The sequence below is a fragment of the Pollicipes pollicipes genome, unplaced genomic scaffold, assembly GCF_011947565.3.
Source record: "Pollicipes pollicipes isolate AB1234 unplaced genomic scaffold, Ppol_2.1 Scaffold_7231;HRSCAF=8579_pilon_pilon_pilon, whole genome shotgun sequence".
Taxonomy (NCBI): Eukaryota; Metazoa; Arthropoda; class Thecostraca; order Pollicipedomorpha; family Pollicipedidae; genus Pollicipes; species Pollicipes pollicipes.
In genome coordinates, this window is record NW_023597034.1 from 33712472 (window position 1) to 33735660 (window position 23189).

General features: G+C 55.4%; 2 protein-coding genes across 2 annotated transcripts in view; one reads left to right on the plus strand and one right to left on the minus strand.

The window, feature by feature from the left end:
- The window catches only part of LOC119110034 (PDF receptor), a 143504-nt gene extending 141204 nt beyond the window's left edge, over positions 1–2300 (plus strand). The window contains exon 12 of the mRNA XM_037233779.1: positions 2256–2300. Coding sequence (XP_037089674.1) covers positions 2256–2300 — 45 coding nt within the window. The remainder of the gene's footprint in view (positions 1–2255) is intronic.
- On the minus strand, positions 1998–13091 carry LOC119110035 (serine/threonine-protein kinase OSR1). Its single transcript, XM_037233781.1, has 13 exons — positions 12887–13091; positions 11296–11408; positions 10899–11004; positions 10387–10531; positions 9633–9798; positions 8993–9115; positions 8494–8606; positions 7918–8032; positions 7394–7492; positions 6643–6777; positions 6530–6561; positions 4095–4281; positions 1998–3404 (listed from the first exon to the last, which is right to left on the minus strand). Exons 1-13 carry the CDS (start codon positions 13059–13061, stop codon positions 3309–3311), a joined length of 1605 nt encoding a protein of 534 aa, XP_037089676.1. The 5' UTR covers positions 13062–13091; the 3' UTR covers positions 1998–3308.
- Between the last annotated feature and the right edge of the window lie 10098 nt (positions 13092–23189).

Sequence of the window (23189 nt, forward strand, 5' to 3'; positions counted from 1 at the left end):
TGAACTGCTTCGCGGATAGTTGTGAGCGAATCGTCTGCGGTTTCGCGTCATCCGACCATGTCTGCGAGCGAGATGCCGGGGCAGGTGCCCATGTAGTCAGCTAACTGACTGGCTGACCAAAACATCACGCCGTGCAGCAGAGGCGTCGCAGCATCGACATATGACCACAAAAGACGGCCTCGCTGCAAAATCGCCAGCAAAGTGACGTAACACTTCATCACCATGCGAAATCGCCAGCAAAGTGACGTAACACTTCATCACCATGTCTCATTGGTGCTGACAGAGCACCCCTCAGTCAGGGCGGCCAGTCTGAGTATCTTCCAAGTGTGTCGGTCCTCCAGACAGACCCTGCCTTGTCGAGCCCTCTCAGGTCAGTCGCCTTCTGACCCGCCGACCTTTAAGCCCCCGGGGATTTTGCCGCCTGTCGCCCTGATGTCTGCCCCGCCGCGCTCTGAAATATGGAGTGGCTTGAGCGCAACCCGTCCGGCGAAGCCGAGGCGGAGCCGGACGGCGTGAGCGGGCTCGGCCAGGCGCCTCGCGGTTCACTCGGGGGTGTGCCGTGCCACAAGCGGAGGCGGGCGGACGACGCGGCGTGGCGCAGCCGGTCGGCAGCAGCTGGCCATGGTGGTGGTCATGGTGCCGGCCATCCCACGGGTCATGGTGGTGGTCACGGTCACGGTGCCGGCTGTTCATGTGCGCAGGAAGTGCAGCTTCGAGTCGCACGAACGCGCTCGGTCTGCCGCTGACTCCGCGCGGAGCAGAAGCAGCTGGTGTGGCGGCCGTGAGGAAACGCGTGTCAGTGAGTTCGTTCCGTCTGCACCACGCGAGATTTGCTATGGGGAAGACGACGCATGTGGCTTTTTCGGGGCAACACGATGGTACGATGGAGGAGCCTGTCAGAACGTTGCGAACCTTCCGCCGAGACGCGTTAAAAGGACCTAAGTTCGCCGCTCTGATAGGTTTCTCGCCACGCCAGATAGCCCGGGTCGATGCATCAGGGAGATATCGCGATCCATATCGCATGAACGTGGGTGGCAGTCGCCGTATCGGACATGCTTGAGGGGCGTCCACGCCGTCTGTGACCTTTGTCACAAGAGGTGGTGCCCCACTCAAAGCGTGACCTCGTGACTCTGCCTGCCGTCAGCAAACACTGACGCCATTGCCCCTCCCACCTTTAGCACACACAAACTGTGCGCCGGCTTTTGTCACCGGAAAAGACACTTCCGGACGGCGAACTGTGCTAAACGCCACGATGCTCGAAGCACACGCTGTGAAAAAGCATGTTTAGCATGTTAAACCGCAATCACTAGTACATTGTTTCACGATCCTGGGTGGTCCCAGGTCCAGTAGTCACGCTGTCAGACGCTAGCTAAACATGACTGCGGCTAACAACCACAATTCGCAAGAGTTGGCTTGTCTTAAACTTGGTCTGTCTTCTTGGTACCGTTGAATGGTAAGGATGCCTCAGTAGCAATATACACTTAAGGTATGTGACTTGTCTTTAAGTGTATTTGCTTCTGATGCCACATTGCGGGGTCAACAGAGGTAAATCTAGTCTCCATCTTATGCTAGGTCATTACGGGTGGGAGGTTTTTCGTCATATTTATGTTGGAATATTTGGATGTCACGCGAGGGAGACTCCCATGCAATCTGAAGCACGCGTTTATGACATGAATTATCGGGGGGGAGGGGGGGACGTGCATGGCCTTACATATCAGGCCATCCCAGGTCAGCATCGCGCTAAGCTTTGCACCCACATGGCTGCAACGAACTCGGCATTGCGATGCCGGCCGGTGCCAAGTTAAGCCATAAATATTATACAGGCGTACCCCAAAGTTCTGACATGCCAACTCAAGCGGCATACCAACGATAGGACGCACTGTTGCTATGCGTTATTAATTCGCTAGTTGCCAAGATAGCTGAAGGAAAAGCTGCCAACCAGATAAACGGCACAATCACGTCTCTCGCTCCCATTTCTGTAGAAAAACCCGCGTACATTCTATGAATTGCAGTTTATTTTGAAGGGTGCACTTCCGCTACGGCCGCCGTGATCATGGCGCGAGTTCCACATCAGCGACGCCACGAGTCTGCGGTGCGGCACCAGCCCCCGCGGCGTGACGCGACGGCCGCCAGCTCCGGCGACCAGGGCCGGGACGGGGGCAGGGTCTGCTCCGTCCATCCACTGCCGTCCCGCAGGGGATCGCTGCCCCGGGGGGACCCCACGGCGGCCTCGGCGGCCTCGGCCCGGCCGGCAGGCGGTGGTGGGGCTGGGGGTCGGCCGCGAGCAGGCGGAGCTGTGAGAGCGGCCAGCCCGCCGGGGCGGTGACCAGCTCTGGGGGAGGCAAGTCGGTTACTTAACTCGGACCGTTATGTGCAAACCAGCTAAGAGAGCATGCGCGAGACTGCATGACGGAAGGGAAGCTCGGCCAGGGGTATCTGAGGTTGCAGCGGAGGCTAAGGCCTTTGGATATCAGCATACGACGCCAAAGACGGGTCGCAGGACGACTATACGAAGCAATATCATGGCAAGCGTCCTGACGAGACGACCCCACGAGGGAAGCATGGCGATACACAAACACAAATACGATTCGTCACGTGTCGGTTCCACGACAACAAAAGAAATATCCGAGAAAAGACAGGGATTGCAAACGCTTCATCTGACGACCAAATTTCAGCAAAAACAAACGAGTTCCACCAAATCGGATTCGAGCAACCTCGTAGCGCACCTTTCACCGAAATACCGGGCCGCACGACAGGGCACACGACGGAAACATACGCCTTTCGAGGGCGACAAACGTGTCGGAAACGACCATTTCACATATTGCCAGTCTTGAATCAGCGACATTCGTCCTGCCGCATGGCCCACGAGGGCACGATCGAAGAGCACCAAGGCGAGGCGGCTCGGGCGGGTGACCCGCGCGCCGGAGTCCCGTCCAACTGGATACAAACGACGCTACTTGGAACCCGCGCACCTCGGGCACGGCTGCATAGCTGGACAGCACCAGTCCTGCTACTCCACCACTTCTATAGACCCACAGAATAATGATCAACACGGGAGCAATCCGCGGTAAGGAACACTCGCTACCGTCTACCGATTCCCACTATGACGAAACACCACGTAAACACGCGTACATCACGGCGAAAAGAAACAGTTTTGAAAATCAAACAAAACAACGTCATTGACCTGTCCTCCTGGCCCGTGCCCTGGCCATATGGCATAGTTACATGACTAATGCCCGCCCGCTGAGCTCGCGCCATCTATCGGCGCGCAGCGAGTTCAGCTTCGGGGCGAGCTCGGCAGACGGCTCTCATTGGCGCGGCCCGGCCGGCGTGTCGATGGTCAGCTGGCCGTAGCCCATCAGCGCCGTCTCATCCCGCTCGTGCGGCTCGCAGAAGCCTGCCGTCTGCGGGGTGAACACGCCCAAACGCCGTTAACACGTCGTCGGAAACACACCCGCCTCTGATGGCGTTCGGGGAGTCAGAACAGAACAGAACGACAGAACCACAGCCGTTGCGCGATACGATGCTGATGTCACAAACTCCGCGCAAATGCTTCACGGCGTCTTTGTCTCAAATGCTCAATGGTGCAAGCAGGGTAAGGATTTGCTAAAGTGATGACGGAACGGCACAAACCGTAAGAATGCTGACGCCTGACTGATCAAGTCTTGGGGCTTTCAGGGGCTGCGACCACATGATTACATGCATCCCAACACGAAGGTCAGAACCCCAGAAAAGACCAGAACACATGCCGCAGAATACGCCAGCGCTCTTCAAAGTCCAGAGCAGGCCCATGACATCAACCGCAGCATCCCCAGCCACGCGCCCGGACCCCAACGACGAAAACCCCGCACTCGACAGCAGCCTCGAGCCGGCGGAGCCGCCCGCCAGCTCGCGGCACCCACCCGCTCTCGGCCGCCCGGCGCCGGGTGCCGGCGGCCAGCGGCGGCCAGCGGCGGCCAGCGGCGCCAGCCGCCAACTCGCGGCACCTTCCCACTCTCGGCCGCCCGGCGCCGGGCGCCGGCGGCCAGCGGCGCCGGCCGCCAACTCGCCGCACCCACCCGCTCTCGGCCGCTCGGCGCCGGCCGTCCGCTTACCAGTGGAAAGGTCAGCGTGGTGACGCGCTGCGGGTCGTCGACGATCGCCTGCAGCTTGGCGGCGATGACGATACGGTCGCGGCCGTCCACCAGGCCGGCGGCCACCAGCTCCTGCGCCACGCTGTCGGCCGTGTCTAGGCCGTACTCGTACTCGAACCGGATGTCGTTCAGCTCGCGCTGCTGGCTCCTGCGCGCGTGCCGGCGCGGGTCAGTGCCGGGCGTGGATGTCGAGAGATCGCGCCAAGGTCAGGGGAGGTCAGGGTGGGGTCAGAGAAGGTCAGGGCGGGTCAGGGGAGGTCAGGGCGCGGTCAGAGGTCAGGGCGGGTCAAGGGAGGTCAGGGCGGGGTCAGAGGTCAGGGTGGGCTCAGGGGAGGTCAGGGCGCGGTCAGAGGTCAGGGCGGGTCAAGGGAGGTCAGGGTGGGGTTAGAGGTCAGGGCGGGCTCAGGGGAGGTCAGCAAGACAGCTGAGTCGGGCCTCAGATCAAGGAGAGGGCAGGAATGAGGTGGAGGACAGGACGGGACACAGAGTGGAGTAACGGTGGGGTTCAAGGGAGAAGAATGGTATGTCCGGGGACGCCTGCCACGCACGGAGGGTCCGGCATGTGCATACAGTGTAGAGCTACTCCAGGAGCAAGTGCTCGTACACCCCGTGCCCCCTGGTACAACTTACAGCTTATAACAGCGAGCTGGTCTTCATCATGTTGGCATTTAAACCGGCTGGAACTAAGTTCTGCCACTTTCTGTTGTTTTAAATGGCTTAAAGCCGGTAAAATCCAGCATAAACTGGCAAGAACGAATTATAGTCACATTTCCATCACCTATATGTGCCATTACAATTCGGTCAGTGTTCCCTATTCAGTTGAAAGAATAGCAACAATACGACAATAAAACAGCATGATACGAAAATACGGTGTCCTTGCCATAACTGGTACATAAAATAACATATGAGTGTGATCCCTACGACCGGACCGAACATGGCTCGTGCGATGCGTGACTGCTGCTTGTTTGCCCGTTTTCATCACCACTAGTTTGTGCCAGCCGGTTTTAGCCGGCAAAAACTGGCTGGCAGGAGCTGCTTGCACCGGTCCCTGCCAACCCTAGGTCCGCACCAGGCTTAACACACAGCAACGTCTGCCAATAACGCCCAGTCGCACACTGAATCTATCACATCATTCTCTTGTTGCACCGCTGGTTCCCTGTCGAGCCCCGCGCGCTTCACGGGCGCCGAAATACAATTATCACTTCCAGTAGTGCTAGATCTTCTGATTCGCCAGAACGCTCAGCCTCACCCGCCGAGAGAACACTCAGTCTGACCCACCAGGACTTTCAGATGCCAGCAAAACCATCAGCCCCCAAACGGGGCCTCACCAGAATCTCAAACCCGCAGGCCACAGGCCGCCACTTCAAAACTTCATTCTGACACCCGTTAGAACACTAAGCCCAATGAGACAAACTTCTCCTAAAGCAGAAAAACAAACAACGCACCAGAAAATCCACACGATAGTTAAATCTTACCCAATATAAATACTTACTGAACCTTCCACTGTTACTGAACCATGTGCAAATTTTGACGCGACTTGGTAACAGCGAACGATGCAAAGACCTCGTGGCACACACATTAGCGCACCTGGGCCGCCCCCATTACGTGACATCTTAAAGATGCTACACTTTCTTTGGCGCTATTTCATGCCTTCTGGGCTATCCGGCCAAGTTTTACTCACATGCGCTTATGGCCCAGAGGCATCACACCTACGGCCGCACTACAACGGGCATTTGAAATGGAAATAGTGAGCACTAACACCGTGTGCTTTGAACTGGGCTGATTGCAACAACAAAAAAACGCGAGTGTTTTTGTTTGCAAGTGATTGCAAAACGAAACCCATCTTCTTTTTATCCTCTCAACACTAAATGTTTGCCCGCTGTCTGTGTACCGCAAAGTGCAGTGCGCGATGGTCAGTGTCGTTTCGTTTCCGCTCCTATTTCACTGCTCTCCATTTTCACCTACAGCACGCATGTCGGGTTTCAGCCGTCCAAACGTCGATCAGAGAACCTGGCCATCGATCGTCGCTATATAAACCCAACTTAAGCAGCACGAGCTCAGAGAACCGGCCGGCATGAGCCGGATTTGCAAGGCGATGGAAATACTGCCCCCTCCAGCACGCTGAGGTCATATGTTCCACGGCTCAGCTGCGACATGGCCACAGCCAAGCCTCAGAAACGTGTCCTGAAATATAAGCGGCCCGCGTGAAGACTAATCGAAAGCCATTCCCAGCGGCTCGCTGAATACCAGTTCCAAATGCAGCTATTCTAGAGAACATAGGACCGAGACAGACGCATTCTCACGACAGGAACGTAGTCCAGAAGCCGGGCCTGACCAGGCTGAGCCGAACTGTAGCCGGACGGCCGCGGCGGCCGCCCGGTTCGCCGGCCACAAACCTCATGCGCAGCACCAGGTCGATGCAGTTGCGCTCGGGCGCCGCCGCCGGTGTCTCCGCGCCGGCCGGGGCGGGCGCGGCGGCGGCGGCGGCGGCGGCAGCGGGGGCGGCCGGCGCAGTGGCAGGGGCGGCGGGGACAGCGGCGGGGGCGGCAGCGGCGGCGGAGGCGGGCGCCGGCGTGGCAGGTGCGCCGGCCGGGCCCGACTGGGGGTCGGTGGCAGGCTCGGCCGACCGGTTACCGCCGCTCGCCTGCGGAGAAGGCGCGCGGGCCACGGCACGGGTCACGACGCGGACCACGGCATGGTCACGACGCGGGCCATGGTGCTGGTCACGGGGCGGGCCACGGCATGGTCACGAACCGGCTGGAGCTGCGCGAACGTCATGACGCTGGCAAAACCGAAAGAAAGCGAGCAACGCAAACAACATCAACGGTACGAACGTGCGATGCATTTGACAATGTCCAAACCAATACGGCGGCGTGCACGGTGCCACCAATAAAGAAAGCACATGACTTCGGGGGCCGGTGCGCGCTAAGTAGTCATCGCCCCGTCGTGGTCTAGACAGAGACAAACTGAGTCAAACTTCGCAACACTTCCCGCTGCCACACTGAGTCCACCACAAAATGGTCCGATAAGAGCGCGCAGAACCACGCCGAAACGGGAGACCGAACACTGCCAGTCACGCCAACGGGCACACATAAACACATGACTGCAGAACAGACCCTGAATCTGACTCATGACTTCAGCCGCCGCAGCACGGCACACCCGTGGAGTGAGAACGGCACCGAACACAACGCTTGCGCCGCTAGCCGTCGGCGCTGTCGGCGCGCCTGCGCCGGTGGCGAAAAGGGTGTGAGTAAGCTCACCGGCAGCTCGTCGTCCGACTCGCTGGACTCGCCCGACGACCAGACCCAGTTGCCCTCTTCGGTCTTGTGGAAGCGGCCCGAGGAGCCGGGCGTGCGCACCTGTCGGCGCCGGCGGAGGTCAGCGCCGGTGTCACGAGGTAAGCGTCAGAGGTCGGCGCCGGTGTCGCAGGGTCGGGGCAAGAGGTCAGACGGCCCGTCAGAGACGCGGACCGCATGCGACCAGCGCACCGGACGCTCGCTGCCGCGCCGGCTGCGTGGCACGCACGCGGCGGCCCACGACGAGCCCAGCCATGGACGCCGGCTCACCTCTCTGCCGTGTGCTAACAGCTGGCCGCTACGGTACCGCGCTTCGGTTGTCACCTGATACGACCCAAGTGTTCTAGCATAACCGGCGTCTGAGAGCTTTTACCTCTGCCCATTGGAGCCCGCGCCCGACGGCGCTCAATGCAGAGGGCGGTCCTGCCCTCCGCAGGGCGGCACACGCCCGACAGCCGCTGAGAGTGGCGCGCGCGGCCCGCTCTCACCTTGGCAGAACGGTCGGTCGGCTTCGGTCCCGACTGGGTGAACATCTGCTGGATGAACTTTTTGTCCTTGGCCTTCTTGAAGAAGGGGTGCTTCAGGAGCTCCGAGGCGGTGGGTCTGCGCACGGGAACAGCGCGTGATGCCGAGACCGCCCCAAACGCAGCACGAGAAACTGCTGCCGCCACGCGACTATCCGGTCGTCGACGCATCATTAACGCAAGCGTTGCGTGGTTCGAGTGTCCTGTTCGCATGAAATCTGTTTTTAACGAGCGACGCTCGGGGTGATGAATACTGGACGTGAAGCAACACTTTTAAAGAATCGGATGATCCCGCTGGAAGTGTGACGATTCGCCAGTCGTAACGCGCGACACAGCTGCCACAAAGTGTCATCACGGGACCACGGTCAGGAGTCAAACTTAAAAGTCACGCACGTGTCACTGAATGCACAACACCCTGGCCTGTACCACGCTCCCCGTCATTCAGCCCATGCCAACTGTACACGCGCGACACCGGAATTGCGTGGCGACGTTCCCCACCGGCGGCGGGCGCCACCACCCCGCCGGCCCGCCCGCACCCACCGCCTGGCTGGGTCCTTCTGCAGGCAGTCGTTGACCAGCTTGCGGATGGTCTTGCCGTATGACTTGTACTGATCCTTGTCTTCGGCGGCCGAGTCGATGCCGGGCGGGTCGTTCTGCGACGGCGAACGAAAGGCGTCACCCGCCGACCACGCGGACCGTGGCGGCGAAAGCACTCTCCAACACGCCTCGCGAGCTCCCGGCGACGCACGCAATCTTGCAAACGATGCGCGTCACGGCAGTGTGGGCACGCTCAAGTTTGACTTCGGATGGCTGCTATGGATTTATTGTCATGGACAGCGGGGGCTGGACCCAACCACGCGGCTCTGAAGGGAAATGGTGCGCATCCGCAGGTATGCCAACGTGTTGTTTTCAATAGGTCAGCAGGGAGAGACCTGCACCCCAACAAAAGCGAGAAAAGCGTTCGTGGGCGTCCTTGAGAAACACGTTTCAAAACGCCGCGACGGCAACAGAGCATCGCTTATAGAGGTGGTCATCTCACCTGCAGCGTGAGCATGAGTACTTTCATGGGCGGATACTTGTGGTACGGGGCCGTGCCCGTGGCCAGCTCTATCACCGTGATCCCAAACGACCAGATATCCGCCTTGAAGTCGTAGCCCGTCACCTGGGCAGCGAGAACGTCATCACACCTCGGCCGGCCGCCAATGCTGCACGGCATAACCACGATCATCACCCGGCGACCTCTGACCCCCCCCCCCCCCCCCTCTCCGCCTCCAGAACATAAGATACGGGTTGATGACGTTTCTTGGAAGGTAACGGAAAGCAGCGCTGGAGCAACGAACTTGGCCCGCTTCGTTTGCAAGTAAAGGTCAGGCATGTTCAGTCAAGACAGGCACTAGAATACCGTTAGGTTAATACGAAAATCACTCACGCTATAGGACGCTGCGATAGGCATAGTGATTGTAGCCGCGTCGTCATATCTTTACCACCTGTCCTGCAAAAACGGCGTCCAAAACACACCATAGTCTGGGAGTTTTCAGCACCCAGACGAGCGGGCCCCACTCAAGAAGCCGCCCCTCCACCACACCTCGACATTGCTACGCCCACGTCACCACCCCGCGTGGTTCCCCACCGACGCGCCGGCCGACCCCGGCGGCGACCGCCGCCGCCGCCGCGCGCACCTGTTCCATGACCTCGGGCGCCATCCAGCACGGGGTGCCAACGAAGGTGTGGCGCGCCTTCTCTCGGCTGAGGTCGCCGCCCGTCGCCAGCCACGAGCTGACGCCGAAGTCGGCGATCTGGATGCTGCCGTCCTCCCCGATCAGGATGTTGCCCGCCTTGATGTCCCTGGAGCAGCAGCAGGCGGTGACGGTCCGGACATCTGCCTGAACTCTGTCTGACCTGACCTCTGCTCACGATCCTTCACCATCGGGTGGCCTCTTGCGGGGTCGCAAACAGGCCACGCCTACGGTCGCGAACGCTGGTCGAATATCTTTGAGTCTGTGCGTCACGAAGTCGTCACGAGGGTGGAGGTCAACACAAGGTCAGTGGGCCGTGAAGTGTTGCCACGCTCTTGGCGATAACCGCCAGGGTAGGGCTTGCGGTCTGAGATCACAGGGTCGCCACAAGGGTCAAAACAGCAGGTGAGTGTGGCACCATGAAACCACACTCAGGTCATCAATGGCGTGTGCCCGGGGTCACACCAGCTGCATCAGCTGGCCCTAAGTTGGGGTGCGATGATTGTCCACGCATGTATCGATGACAAACACATCTGTGCTAAATTCGCGGCGCGCCTTCGTTTTTTCATAACGATAACTTAATGGCGGATTATGAAGCCTGCAAAGGTCAAATGTATTCAGGAAACGCACAACTCAGCTCACAGCCGGGATTTTCTACCACGGCGGCGTCGAAAACAATGAGAAATCATGGCCCCACCTGTGTATTTGGCCATTGCTGTGGAAGTACTCCAGGCCCTTCAGCACCTCCTTCATGACAGTGGCTATAGTGGCCTCGCTAAGGACGCCATGCTTGCAGTCTTGCGTCTTCATGCGGTGCTTGATGACATCCAGCAGCGAGCCCCCTGTTGTGGTCACAGGCATGAATAGCTCATACTTTGCTGTCCAATTGAAAGGGTGGAGTGACACAATGGGCAACAGATCTGTTACAGCCACTGCTAAACTGCAAGACTACATTGCAGACATGGTATTCAAAATAATGCAAACAGGCATAGTTTCACGGCAGTTCAAAACTTCCCTCTAGATTACATGATGACAATTTTCAATAACATGAGCCATGCCACCAGCTCCACACAGCACACTTTTACCATGCAGTAAATCTCACTGAACAAATGTATGCCACAAACCAAACAAGTGAATACCAAACTTGTATTTGTGATACACATCACCATATTCAAACAAATGATATGTTCATGGTTACCAATTACTTACCACTTAGAAGCTTGAGTACTAGCCAAAGCTCTTCTTTAACAACAAAACTAGTAAAATATGACACTACATTGTCATGGTGGCATGATGACATGGCCTGAATTTCTTTCTGAAAAAGATGAAGAATTTCATTAACTTTGATGTAAAAGGGTTATTCACCAGCATGTCCCAAAAATCAAGCAAATATATACAATGCCATGATTGACCAGCCAGTAACATGCTAAATCACATGAGACCTGTAGCCACTTTTGAAGACAGAAACCCTCTGGATTTCACTATTTTTCAATTCCAAATCTAAAAGATCTTTGCTTTCATGGCAGATGAATCTAAGCAATGACCAGCACAGTTTTGCTGCATGCAACACCATTAACATCAACATACAGCAAAAAGGGCACCTTACCAACAGCTCATCCATACTCGTATTCCATTTCTCCAAGTTGATCCTTTTTATTGCACATTTCTCTTGCCGGGGTATGCAGAGTGCTTCATGCACAGCTGCTGTTGCACCAACACCTAGTGGTAGAAATGTGGTCAGACATGCTGTGGTGGTCTAAGTTCAGAACATGGACACAATGATATATCTGAGGGACCATAGATCTAAGGCATTCTGAATTTAATGGCATGCAAATATCTCATTTTTGCATGTGAATGAATCTTTACCTATTTCAGCATTTAGATCAGTAGGCATGACATATTAGTCAAATTTGAAGTCGGGATGGTATTAAGATAAATATGGTTCTGACAACAATCCTGACACCTGTGTATATGTGTACCTAAAATAATGTGGCTATGACATTCCAGCAGAGTTAAGACATTGCAGTGAGCAGATGCATATGCACAAGATCAAAAGTAATAAACATGCAGACACAAATCCCTCAAATGAAACACAGGTTCAGAGTAAGAACTTCTGAGCTTGCCACTCCAAGGACATTACTAGTGTTTTTAAGTGGGTGTAATAGTTCACATGCTTATTCAGATCACAGGCTCCTGTTTCAGCTTTTACATTCAAGGTCAATGCAATGCTAATGACAAATCTGGGTTTAGAATCAGGTTCATTGATTCTTACTGCACCTGCTATACACTATGCCAGTCAAGCTTCCAACAGCTGCTTTGAATCAGAATCAGATTAACCTCCACTTGAATCCACTCAAATTCATGATCCATTTCACAAAATCAGGATAAAGCATAGGCCTGAGAAACTGCAAACCTATCACAGTTCCTTGGATTGTCCTGAATTGGTACTTAGATGGCTGTTTAGTACAGGAAGTCAGTTTTTAAACTCATTGTTTGCTAATGAAGCCAGGTCAGTCATCAGGGAAACTTGCAAATACTGACTTTGATACTACTTGTTTCTTTGAACTGTTAAAAGAGGATATTATATGTGTATATCATGTGTTTAACTAAATCAGACTTGTACATCCTGACCAAAGTACAAGACTCCATGGTGATGACTGCTTTCAACCAAAATGTTAAAAGACAGGTGGCAGGCTAACAGAATATTATAGCACACAATAGGAAATGCCCACTTGTAAGGTATTACTGTCACATACAAACAAAAAACAACAAAAAATCATGCCACATTTATAGGTGTCATGGGCACCACATGCTTTATGCTAATGTTTTTTTCTGTATAAAAAAATGTAAGCTTTTTCAGCACCATATACTTGAGTATTGCATAGCTACTCTAACACAGCTCAGCATGCAGGTTTTGGTCAAGGTTTTAGGGAATAAAAAAACTCAGCTTTAATCAATTTGTTTACAGCAAAGCAGGGACATTGAGAAGCATGACCAAAAATAAAAGGAGCAATGAAAAAGTATCCTAGCGTGCTAAAATCATTATATCAAATAGCCGGTAAATGAAACAAAAGCGCCAGCTTCACTGCCATGTCAGAAAATGCACATTTCGGCAGTTTGCAGGCCAGAAGTAAAACACAACATGCATAGAAATATTCTATAGGTGTACACACACGATGACGTTCGGCATTACTTACCTATAACGGGACCTAATTCGTATTCATCCTTGTTGTTTGGCCAGCCCGGCTGAGCGATTGCCGTGTCTGCCATCTTGTGGGCGAGCAAGTGAGCTACAACTCGAGATGCGCGCCGCGGGTATGTCGCGAAGCCCGGAAGCGCCCCCGCATCCCCTGCGGACGACCGCCGCCTCATGGTCGAAAACGGTGATGACGCCGTAGGCGACTGGCTGGAAGGGAAGCAAGTATCAGCATCAGTCAGGAAAGTTAGCATCAGTCAAACAGATGTGATACCAATGGCCGAATCATAGCGTAACAGCGAGGTATATATTATCATTTGTGACATTTCTGTTTTTTACTTGCAACAAGAGTGCCGAATAGAACCAGTTGGAACGTGCGTCGCTACGACGTCTTACGGGAATTTAAACCATGACACACAGTTTGTCGTTATCAAGGCCTTATACTAGATGCCCTCGGAAATAATGTAAGCGCAGCGTTAGCCTAGGCCCCAGGGACGTCGCCAGCATCAACAACATTTATCGCCCCATATAGATGGCAGGGGCATGGCAGCAGTCTGCAAGTATACGCGGCACGACTACCAAGTGCAGCCAATGTCGGTAAAAATCGTCGACGCTGCATTAGCACTCCGTGGGACCGACTGGTACCTACCCAGTCTCAGCACGTGGTGCGAAGCTACTTTTGGGCGAATTCCTGGCCGCACGAACTGCCAGCGTCTGCCTAACGACGCCTAAAAAAATCCTCGCGCTGGGTCGAATTTCGGAAGCACGTACAAAGGTCACACCCTTTGGGGGTCGTAAGCCTGCGACGGGGGACAAAGAGTCCAGCGACCCATAGCGGGCAGGGTAACAAGGGGCCAGTGGGGTCCGATCCGGTGGTCAGCGGAATGTTGACCTACGACCGATACGACGCTGGACACGCTGCCCGCCGCCATGTTGAAAAGGGAATGTGCAATGTGCGGCATTCTGGTAGCCGTTGAAGCTGGAGATCTCATAAACACGGACGTGAGGGTCGCGTTGGATGTACAGGACATCTCTTGATGACAGATGAATTGGTGATGTGATGATTCGCTTGATTTATCACGTGGGCTATAATTGGCAGCTGGCTAAGCGGGATAAGTTTACTGGAAACCAAGGGACGTGAAAGGCTCACTGTGATGGAACCTGCCCGTGAGCATCAAATCATGTACTCTTCTACAAATCATGAGCTCTTCGCGGCTTTGAAAAATACGTTAATTTAGGAAAAATTCATGATTGGACTGGACTGTATCGGGAATCCCCAAAAGACATGAACTGAGACTGCACTGAATTCAAGGCTTGGCTACTTCAAGTGTATTGGAACAGGGTGGAGCGTTTCAAGTCAAATTACAAAGTAGCTGATGTCCTCGTGCATGCCACAAGTGTTTATTAGTTTACGTCATCATGAATTGATGGTGATGAAGCAATGCATGCATGAATTTACATCAGGATAAATTGAATTTAACGTTTGACATGGAGATGAACTGAGAGTGGGCCTCACTTAAATAGAGGTTTCAAACGGGATGCGGTCCGAAAATTCAGTACACAGACAGTTCAGCAACCACTAACAAACAACACTGTGGCGCTCCCACATGATAAGCCCGTGCCCAACGCCTGCTCATCGGGCGCTGTAACCGGCGTAGCCAATTGGCCGCGTGAAAGCTAGGGACGATGACTTCGGCTGTTGTTTGCCAGGGCGGTACACGGAGCGGGAAGTCGAGAGAGGGTTCCCGAGCGGACATCCTCAAAAATATGAGCGGAGGCTGCGGGTCGCCTCGGCGGTTTTCCGTTCGGTGTGCTTTTCGTGTGAGTGGCTACCACGAACTAACGTATTTTTGTTTGTGCTTGTGCCCATTTCTTTAAGCGTCAGTAAGACAGCCACACTCGGCAAGAATCGGGTTAAATAGGACTAACGTGACAGACATAATTAGTATGGAGATCTGTACAGGCAGCCAAATCAGGCAAAGAGGAAAGGATGTAATCTTGTTTTGTTTTGTTTCGATCTTGTTTTGAAACGCAAATGAGATACAATGGCAAGGCATCGATTTGCGACGACTCAACGCTGTTAAGACATGAGACTGAGTTGAAGCCCAGCTGTCTGCAGTGAAGCATCTGTGTACCGCGCAAGTCGTTAAGTGAAAAAACCATGCTCAAATGAATGGCTAGAAATCCCTGGATTACTACTTGCCCTGCAGTAGCGCAGGCAGAGAGAGGGGGGGGGGGGGCACAGGGGCCCGTTTCCCTTTTACGTTCCAATGGGCCCTTTAGGCTCCTTAAGACTTATGCTCTAGGACCAGATTTGAGGATCCAAAGGGCCAGAAAGGCCGACCGGAGGAGATATTCAGGGGCCCCGGTTCGTAGGGCAGCAGGGTCGGGCAAGCTAATATCAGCCAGAGCGCCTTGCGCGCTGATCAGGGGCCCACTGAGTTCATAAGGACCTACCTGTCGGTTAGACACCCCCAACAATGCACAGTCGGCTCCGTGGCGGCATAGGGCGGGGGCCTATTTCCCATGCAGGGACAAGACCGGAAATAGCGACTTACCTTGGTCGGGACCCCAGCGTCTGTCAGGACCCTACAACGCCAAACGGGACCCTGTGTTGATAAGGGGCCCGAGTCGGTCAGAGGCATGGTTCGAGGAGACCTGGAGAGCCTGGAGGACCCACCGGGTCCGACGATCAAGGGCCCGATTGGACAGTCTAAGGGCACGAAGGTCTGGTTGGAGTTTTATCCAGGGGCCCTCAAACAACAGTCCGAGGGCTCTTTGCGCCGAGGGACCCCCGTGTCGATATGGGCCTATATGAAGGTCAGGCACCACCAGCACCGTACAGTCGGCTCCGTGTCGGTATGGGCCTAAGGGCCCACTTCCCAATTGGCTGCAAAGCCGGGTCAGCGATTTACGCTGGCCAAGGCTCTGTATCTTTAAGGACTGAGCGCCTAACAGAGGGCCCGATGTTCACAAGAGGCCCGAGTCGACCAAAAGCGGTGCTCAATGAGGCCCGAAGAAGGACCCCGGGCGCCCCACCGAAACCGACGATCAAGAGCCTGGTTGGAAGGCATAAGCGCCCGGACTGGCTACAGGTCACAAAGAATCGCGGCCCGTAGGGTCGTGACATGAAATATTCCTGTCATTCTGAACCCGGAGGCCCATTTCCAAACAAGAGCAAGACCGGAGGACACGATTTTCACTGGTCGGGACCAGTGCGACAATGCAGAGCTCCTGTATCAGTCAGGGGTAAACAGTGCCTAGCAGGGGGTTTTGTGCCAACAAGGGGCCTCGAGTCGGGAAGGGGAACATTCGCTCAACACGGACGGGGACGGAATCCCGAAATACAGAGGTCCTGTTGCATTGGTCGGGGCCCCTGACAATGAAAGAAAACCTGAGAACTCATGGTGAGTGATCACATTAAGACAATGGAAGGGTCCTGCGCCAGCCATGGCCCCCAGTACCAAAGGTTTGGTCCTCCAACCCAATTCCAGCAGGGGCCCGTTAAGCAGAGCTGAAGTTTACGTGACAATTATTGAACCACCTGCGACAATCAGGTATGTTGTTGTGTCAATGAGGGTCCTGCGTCCATCCGGGGCCAACTGCGCAGGTCACAAGGCCTCTCTCGTGAGAAAGGGGAACAACGCGTTGTGATACATCCTTCTACGGACCCCCGGATCCACCAGGGGGTCCCGCCCCGAGTTGCCAGAATAACAGCCGGAAGACACCCCGTGGTGGAGTGGAATTGCCCTTTAGTCCCTGACCGGGGACAGTGATGCATCCCTAGCGTTCTACTCAAGGGGGGCCTTGCGCGGAAAGAAATAAGGGTCTCCATGCGGCGAGCGTCGTGCGCGCGAGACGGACCGTCGTAAAATGACGGTTTCGGATGTTGTTCAAATTCAATTCATACCTTTGAGAGATGAGACTGGGCGTATCTTTTTCCAACTTTCAGGATGACCTCTGAATGAAGTAACAGTTACAGCAACACGAAAAACAGGCATTCTGCCTTCATTCTATCAGTATTATCACCAGATTCCAGCACCATTTCGCGGTGTTGCAAAGGCCAATGCGTTATTATCATCAATCTAAAAGTCGCGCAAGTAAAAAACACGCCTTCTAAATGCAATATTTTTCGGTCCTAAAGCGTTCAAATATCCTTCGTTCAGAAGCATCGTCATTTCCACCCAGCCCCTAGCCACGGCTCAATGTTGGCCGCCGGACTGACGCTGCGCGGCCCATGGAGACTGCAACGTTTGGTGCCAAGACTAAGATTTGTTTCTAAGATTTGCGAGCGCGCATGCTCAAAAGTAAGTTTCAGAAGTTGTGGCACCTATCGATTCTGATCTAATCTTGAGTATTACCTAGCCAACGCGACTTGGGCATGTGTAAAGCAAGTTGCCATGTCATTTAGATCTACAAACTACATTCGCGGGATCCTCAGTGTGTCTGAAGAACCCATATAAAGATTGTGACTAAGCTTCGGAGTTCTATCGCATTAGAACGAGTTCACTGCTTTATTTTATAGTGGAGGGCACTGGCAATTAATACCATGCATTGACAGAATTGATCTCACGGCGCCCCCTGGCTACTCTTCTAGTTAAAGAAGGCTAAAGTAAAAATGCAAAAAATATCCTTTTTAAGAAACGAGCCATTTACGGTGATTTTTGTTGCGGGGGGGGCCTTTCGCTATCAGTGGGCCCTTTTTCAAACCTGCGCCCCCCTTTCCAGTGCTCTAGTCGCGCGCCCGGCGTCCTGGCGGCGCGTAGAAAGGGCACGACATGAATGATGACACCAATGTTGACATCACGTATTGCAATACGGTACCCTGCCTCTTGTTATCGGTAACGAAAACGTGACTCCCTTCGTTTGCTTGGTGCATGGATCCAGTCACTCGCAAGCTGCTCAGTGGTCCAGCTTAGAAGAAAAGGCCCTAGTAACCTTAAAGGCCCTAGGAACCCTAGTAATTGTTCTCGGAGCGCAGGGAATGTATCACGGGCCGCCGAAAACATCGATGAAGGCAACCGACACGAAATCGAGGAAACTGAGCCCATAAAAAATAATTAGTAAAATTGGATCGCCTGGCTTTGGAACCTTTGGAGCCACATTTGAACCAGCTGGTGGCAAGGTGCAATGGGCTATTATTCTCCCTGAGCCATTTCAGACTGTCCCACGTTGTTTTGCCGGCACTTGAGAACGGTCTGGTGACCCTCCAGGTTCGTTAATGTATCACAGTGTACGAACTACGAACAGTGTACGCAGTGTGCAAACTACGAACATTCAACTGTTCATGCCAAGACGCGTGCCCAAAAGGCTGTTCAACTTCCTTCCAGAGCGGTTTCCGGACAATACAGGCGTGCTCAAGTATGTAACGTTTTGTGACTCAGGCGTGTGACACTGAACTAAACCGGCTGCGCACCAAGAACCTTGCGATGCACCCCGCGTTGTGCCCGCTGAAGGCCACCCCAGGCTCTGGCCGGTCGAGCTGTGCGGCCAGCCCATTCCATGTGTGGTGTGTGGCCATCACAGGCTCTGGCCGGTCGAGCTGTGCGGCCAGCCCATTCCACATGGTGTGTTGTGTGTCCATCATAGGCTCTGGCCGGTCGAGCGTGCGGCCAGCCCATCCACATGGTGTGTGGGGCCTACAGGCTCTGGCCGGTCGAGCTGTGCGGCCAGCCCATTCCACATGGTGTGGTGTGTGGCCATCACAGGCTCTGGCCGGTCGAGCGTGCGGCCAGCCTCCACATGGTGTGGTGTGTGGCCATCACAGGCTTGCCGGTCGAGCGGCGCGGCCAGCCCCCTCCACATGGTGTGGTGTGTGGCCATCACAGGCTCTGGCCGGTCGAGCGGCGGGCCCCCTCCACATGGGTGGTGTGTGGCCATCACAGGCTCTGGCCGGTCGAGCGGCCCGGCTAGCCCCCTCCACATGGTGTGGTGTGTGGCCATCACAGGCTTTGACCGGTCGAGCGGCGCGGCCAGCCCATTCCACATGGTGTGGTGTGTGGCCATCACAGGCTCTGACCGGTCGAGCGGCGCGGCCAGCCCCCTCCACATGGTGTGGTGTGTGGCCATCACAGGCTCTGGCCGGTCGAGCGGCCCGGCTAGCCCCCTCCACATGGTGTGGTGTGTGGCCACCACAGGCTCTGGCCGGTCGAGCGGCGCGGCCAGCCCCCTCCACATGGTGTGGTGCGCGGCCATCACAGGCTCTGGCCGGTCGAGCGGCGCGGCTAGCCCCCTCCACATGGTGTGGTGGTGGCCATCACAGGCTCTGGCCGGTCGAGCGGCCGGCAGCCCCCTCCACATGGTGGTGTGTGTGGCCATCACAGGCTCTGGCCGGTCGGAGCGCCCGGCTAGCCCCCTCCACATGGTGTGGTGTGTGGCCATCACAGGCTCTGGCCGGTCGAGCGGCCCGGCTAGCCCCCTCCACATGGTGTGGTGTGTGGCCATCACAGGCTCTGACAGGTCGAGCGGCCCGGCTAGCCCCCTCCACATGGTGTGGTGTGTGGCCATCACAGGCTCTGACAGGTCGAGCGGAGCGCCCAGCCCCTTCCACATGGTGTGGTGCGCGGCGGCGGTGGCCTGGATAGGCCGAGCCGCTCGGTTTGTCGCGTATCAGAGCGGCGTCGCACAGCCGATGGCCAGCGCTTCGCGCAGCTCGAGCTCCTAAAGCTCTCCCCATTTACAGCAGGACGAGCCGTGTTGCGATTTCAGGTGCGGTGGGAGGGTCGATGGGCTTGGCGCGCCGGTGATGATGCATGTTTGCTAGTGCATGACGGGCAGGGTTTTTACCTATACCGACATCAAATTTTTTTATTGCACCGGTGTGGATGCACGAAAAGTCGCAGCGCACCTGGATGAGCTCTAATTATAATGAGGATTCAGACACATCAAATGCCGGCTGGCTCGCCAGCGCCGCCATTTCCTGCCAGCGCTGACGACTGGCGCTCATGAGACGAGACTGCCAGACCAACAAAAATGACTGACGACGGCAAAGCAACGATGACGACGGCGGTGCTGGTGACGTCCGCCTGTGCTTCAGCCTGTATGTCACCGAGTGTGCTGGAAACAAACGTCTCTATCGACGCTCAGCATTGACGTCTGGCCGTTTGTCTGCCTGAATGTGCAATGATGGCGTGCGCCTATTATGTCATCAGTACTTCAGCAAAGCATTGTCTCCGGTACACCAAGTTATGCGCGAATGCATTGGTGATGGTGAGCGCAAACGCGGCTCCAATTTATGGCACCGGTGCAGATACCGTGTTTCCTCGGCTTCCAGTACAAATAAATCATAGCTGTGTAGAGATGATGCTATCTTCGAAAATAAACATGAATCTTAAGCGAATCCGCTTCTTGCTTGCAGCGTCCTAAAGCCTAAACGAAGCCAAACTCTAACAGCATGCCAGTTGAGTGGTATTGGGTGTAAGTTTTTCAAGCTGAGCATGGTCGGGGGTAATGAGGGGCAGTGGCGGGTCCTAATAAAGGTGTAGCAACGGAGAGCGGGTTTTGCAGCTTTGGGAAATAAAAGTCTCTATTTGCGTGGAGGGAAATATGTGTAGAAACAAAAGGCGTTTCTTCAAATTCCGGACGTATTAAATGAATCATGGAGCATGCACGGAACGAAAGAAAAAATCGAACTTCCTCACACAAAACAACGACATGTTTAGCGAGTGAGGGTAGAGCAGTTCAGGTTCCTTCACATCGAATGAGCGCACGCCCCGTAGATAGTGCAACTTTGATATTTGTTTCAGGATATTTTTATTAACTCAAAAAAGTTTGTTTTAACCACTGCTGAAAACTAAGTTGACCTAAAAATGTCCACAGGTATTCGTTACTTCAGAAAAGCATTCACTACAGTGGAGCACGGTCCCCAGATGCACACCACCTCGCTGACCGGTGCTGTTTTTTAGGGAATGCTGCGCACATGATCACGTCGCACTTATGGAGTACCAGTGACTGCATAAGTTTGTTTAACGATCAGAGCTCATGGCGCGACCAGAATTCGAACCGGGGCCTCCCACGCGGGAATCCAAGGGGCTAGCCACTCAGCCATTCCGCCCCGACTCGTCAGTGTGGTTTGTCCACACAATCGTCCAGGAGCAATCGTATTTGATTCGGGCCATAGATGTCATGAGTAACAAGACTTTGTGACACTATCTAAAGCCCAGACCAGCCGATTATCGCCTATTCCCAACGGCGGCCCTGCAATCGCGCAGCCACCGTGCGAGCTGAGGTATAATATCCGTGCACTACCTTGGAGAAATGCACTTGGCCCCGAATCTTGGACATCGGGGAGCGGAAGCCAACACACGGGGCCGACCGTCGTTTCAGATGGACTGCCATGAGTGTGCTGGACCAATGCAATGGTCAGTGGACATTGGTCTGCTTGCGTCACTCAGGCCACCGGTGTGGTGCCCGCCGGCGCACGTCAGCCTGCCAGAAGCCGACATAGTAGCCAGCTCGTGACGGGCCGTCCGCCGACGGGCGGCCCCTCTCGATGACAGCTCGCCAGCCGCCTGCCTGTCCGTCAGGCAACCTCCCCGCTGGTGGAGATCATTCCCGATAACAGACCGCCCGCCGCCTGCCCGTCCGTCAGACGGCCTCCCCGCCGACGGGCGGCCCCTCCCGATAACAGACCGCCTGCCGCCTGCCTGTCCGTCAGACGGCCTCCCCACCGACGGGCGGCCCCTCCCGATGACAGACACACCGGCGCCTGCCTGTCCGTTAGACGGCCTCCCCGCTGCGGAGGCCCCACCCGATGACAGACCGTCCGTCGCCTGCCTGTCCGTTAGGCGACCTCCCCGCTGACGAGCAACTCCTCCCGATGACAGACCGCCCACCGCCTGCCTGTCCGTTAGACGACCTCCCCGCTGACGAGTAACCCCTTCCGATGACAGACCGCCCGCCGCCTGCCTGTCCGTCAGACGGCCTAACCGCTGACAGCGTCCGCCCGCCGCCGCCGTTGCCGTCGGCAGGCGCCACCAGCCCGACCCGAGCTCACCTGCACCGCAGCCAGCCGGCGACGAGAGCGCGGGCGGCGGCGCCCTTCTCCACCCGTCGGCGCCGGAGCAGCCGGCCCAGCACGGCCGTCAGTCCGGCCGGCGTGCGCCACCACTCGGCGTGCTCGTAAGCGCGCATGGCCGGCGCTGTCAGCAGCGCGGCTGAGGCGCGACTGCCGCCGCCGCCTGCAGACACGAGCCAGCTGCCGCCGCTCCGGCCGGCCGGGGTCATCGCTCATGGCCGCGGACCCCATCGGATGGGATTGGCCGGAAGCGGGAGGGGGATGTGGGATGGAGCGAGCTATCGGTTTCAAAAAGCAAGTGCAGGTCCGTGTGCTTTCTAATCAGTTTTCTCAGAAAGGCGGTGTGTTATTAGGAGCGGGTGAAAATGGTGGAAAACTAAGGGTGAAGATGGTGATAAATTCGTGAGCAAAGCAACGATTTTTTCTTCTTCCGGACCAGGTATGGGGAGCACCAGTCTTGCGATATACATTGCTAAGTTTGAGTAAGGTAATCAGTTTCCAACGGTTTTCAGTTCAATGGCATCTGTAAACACCTCGTTTGTATAAAATACAGCGATTTCAAGCATCAAACGTTGACACCAGTGCCACACCGGCAGGGACCCTTGAGAACCGCTGCAGCTGTCGCTCCGTTGGGGTCCAATCAGCTCAGTGTACAAGAAGACTGCAATGTGCGTTACGGAAGATGATGACACTTGTTTACCGAAATCCCATTCTCAGATACCAGATTAAAGAAGGATATCAAAAGAGCCTTATACAGCTTGTTGACAGGCAAGGGAAGAACCGTTGGCTTGCTCTCTGCCGTGCGCGATTGTTTTGGATTTTTACATGTGGTGCTGGTGGGAAAAGATTGCTTAGTAATTATTTTAGTCTGCCAGGCATGTCAAACAGGTGATCTCTTTTCTTGCGGTGCGCTGCCTCTTTTCCTGCGGAATCGCGATGCATGGACTCAGCGGCAAGCATGCAGTTTTTTCTTCACTAGTTCTGATAATTTTAAAAACGTCATAACAAGTTTTCATTTTGTTACGATTCACACACTTTCACACAAGCCTCAAAGCAATCCTGGGGAGTTTTATTTTCGGTGTTCTTCATCTGGCGGCGCGCACCCGGTTTCATCAGAGCCATTCCTCTACGCACTCGCCCCGCGGGGGCTGCGGATGGGGGCCGCCAGCTCCGCTCCGGTCCACCGGCCTCGGCGGGCTCGTCCATCGTCCACCTCAGCTGATCTTTGGTAGCTAGACAGGCTCGCCGGCCCTCCGCCTGGACCATGGACCGGAGAACAGAACCAGAA

Excerpts from the sequence above, each read along its gene's own strand:
- LOC119110035 (XM_037233781.1), bottom strand. The coding sequence starts at position 13,061 with ATGAGGCGGCGGTCGTCCGCAGGGGATGCGGGGGCGCTTCCGGGCTTC. Across the intron at positions 11,409-12,886 it reads CGAATTAGGTCCCGTTATAG|GTGTTGGTGCAACAGCAGCT; the intron begins GTAAGTAATGCC and ends TTCTACCACTAG. Across the intron at positions 6,562-6,642 it reads CCGCCGCCCCTGCCACTGCG|CGCAACTGCATCGACCTGGT; the intron begins CCGGCCGCCCCC and ends GCGGCGCCCGAG.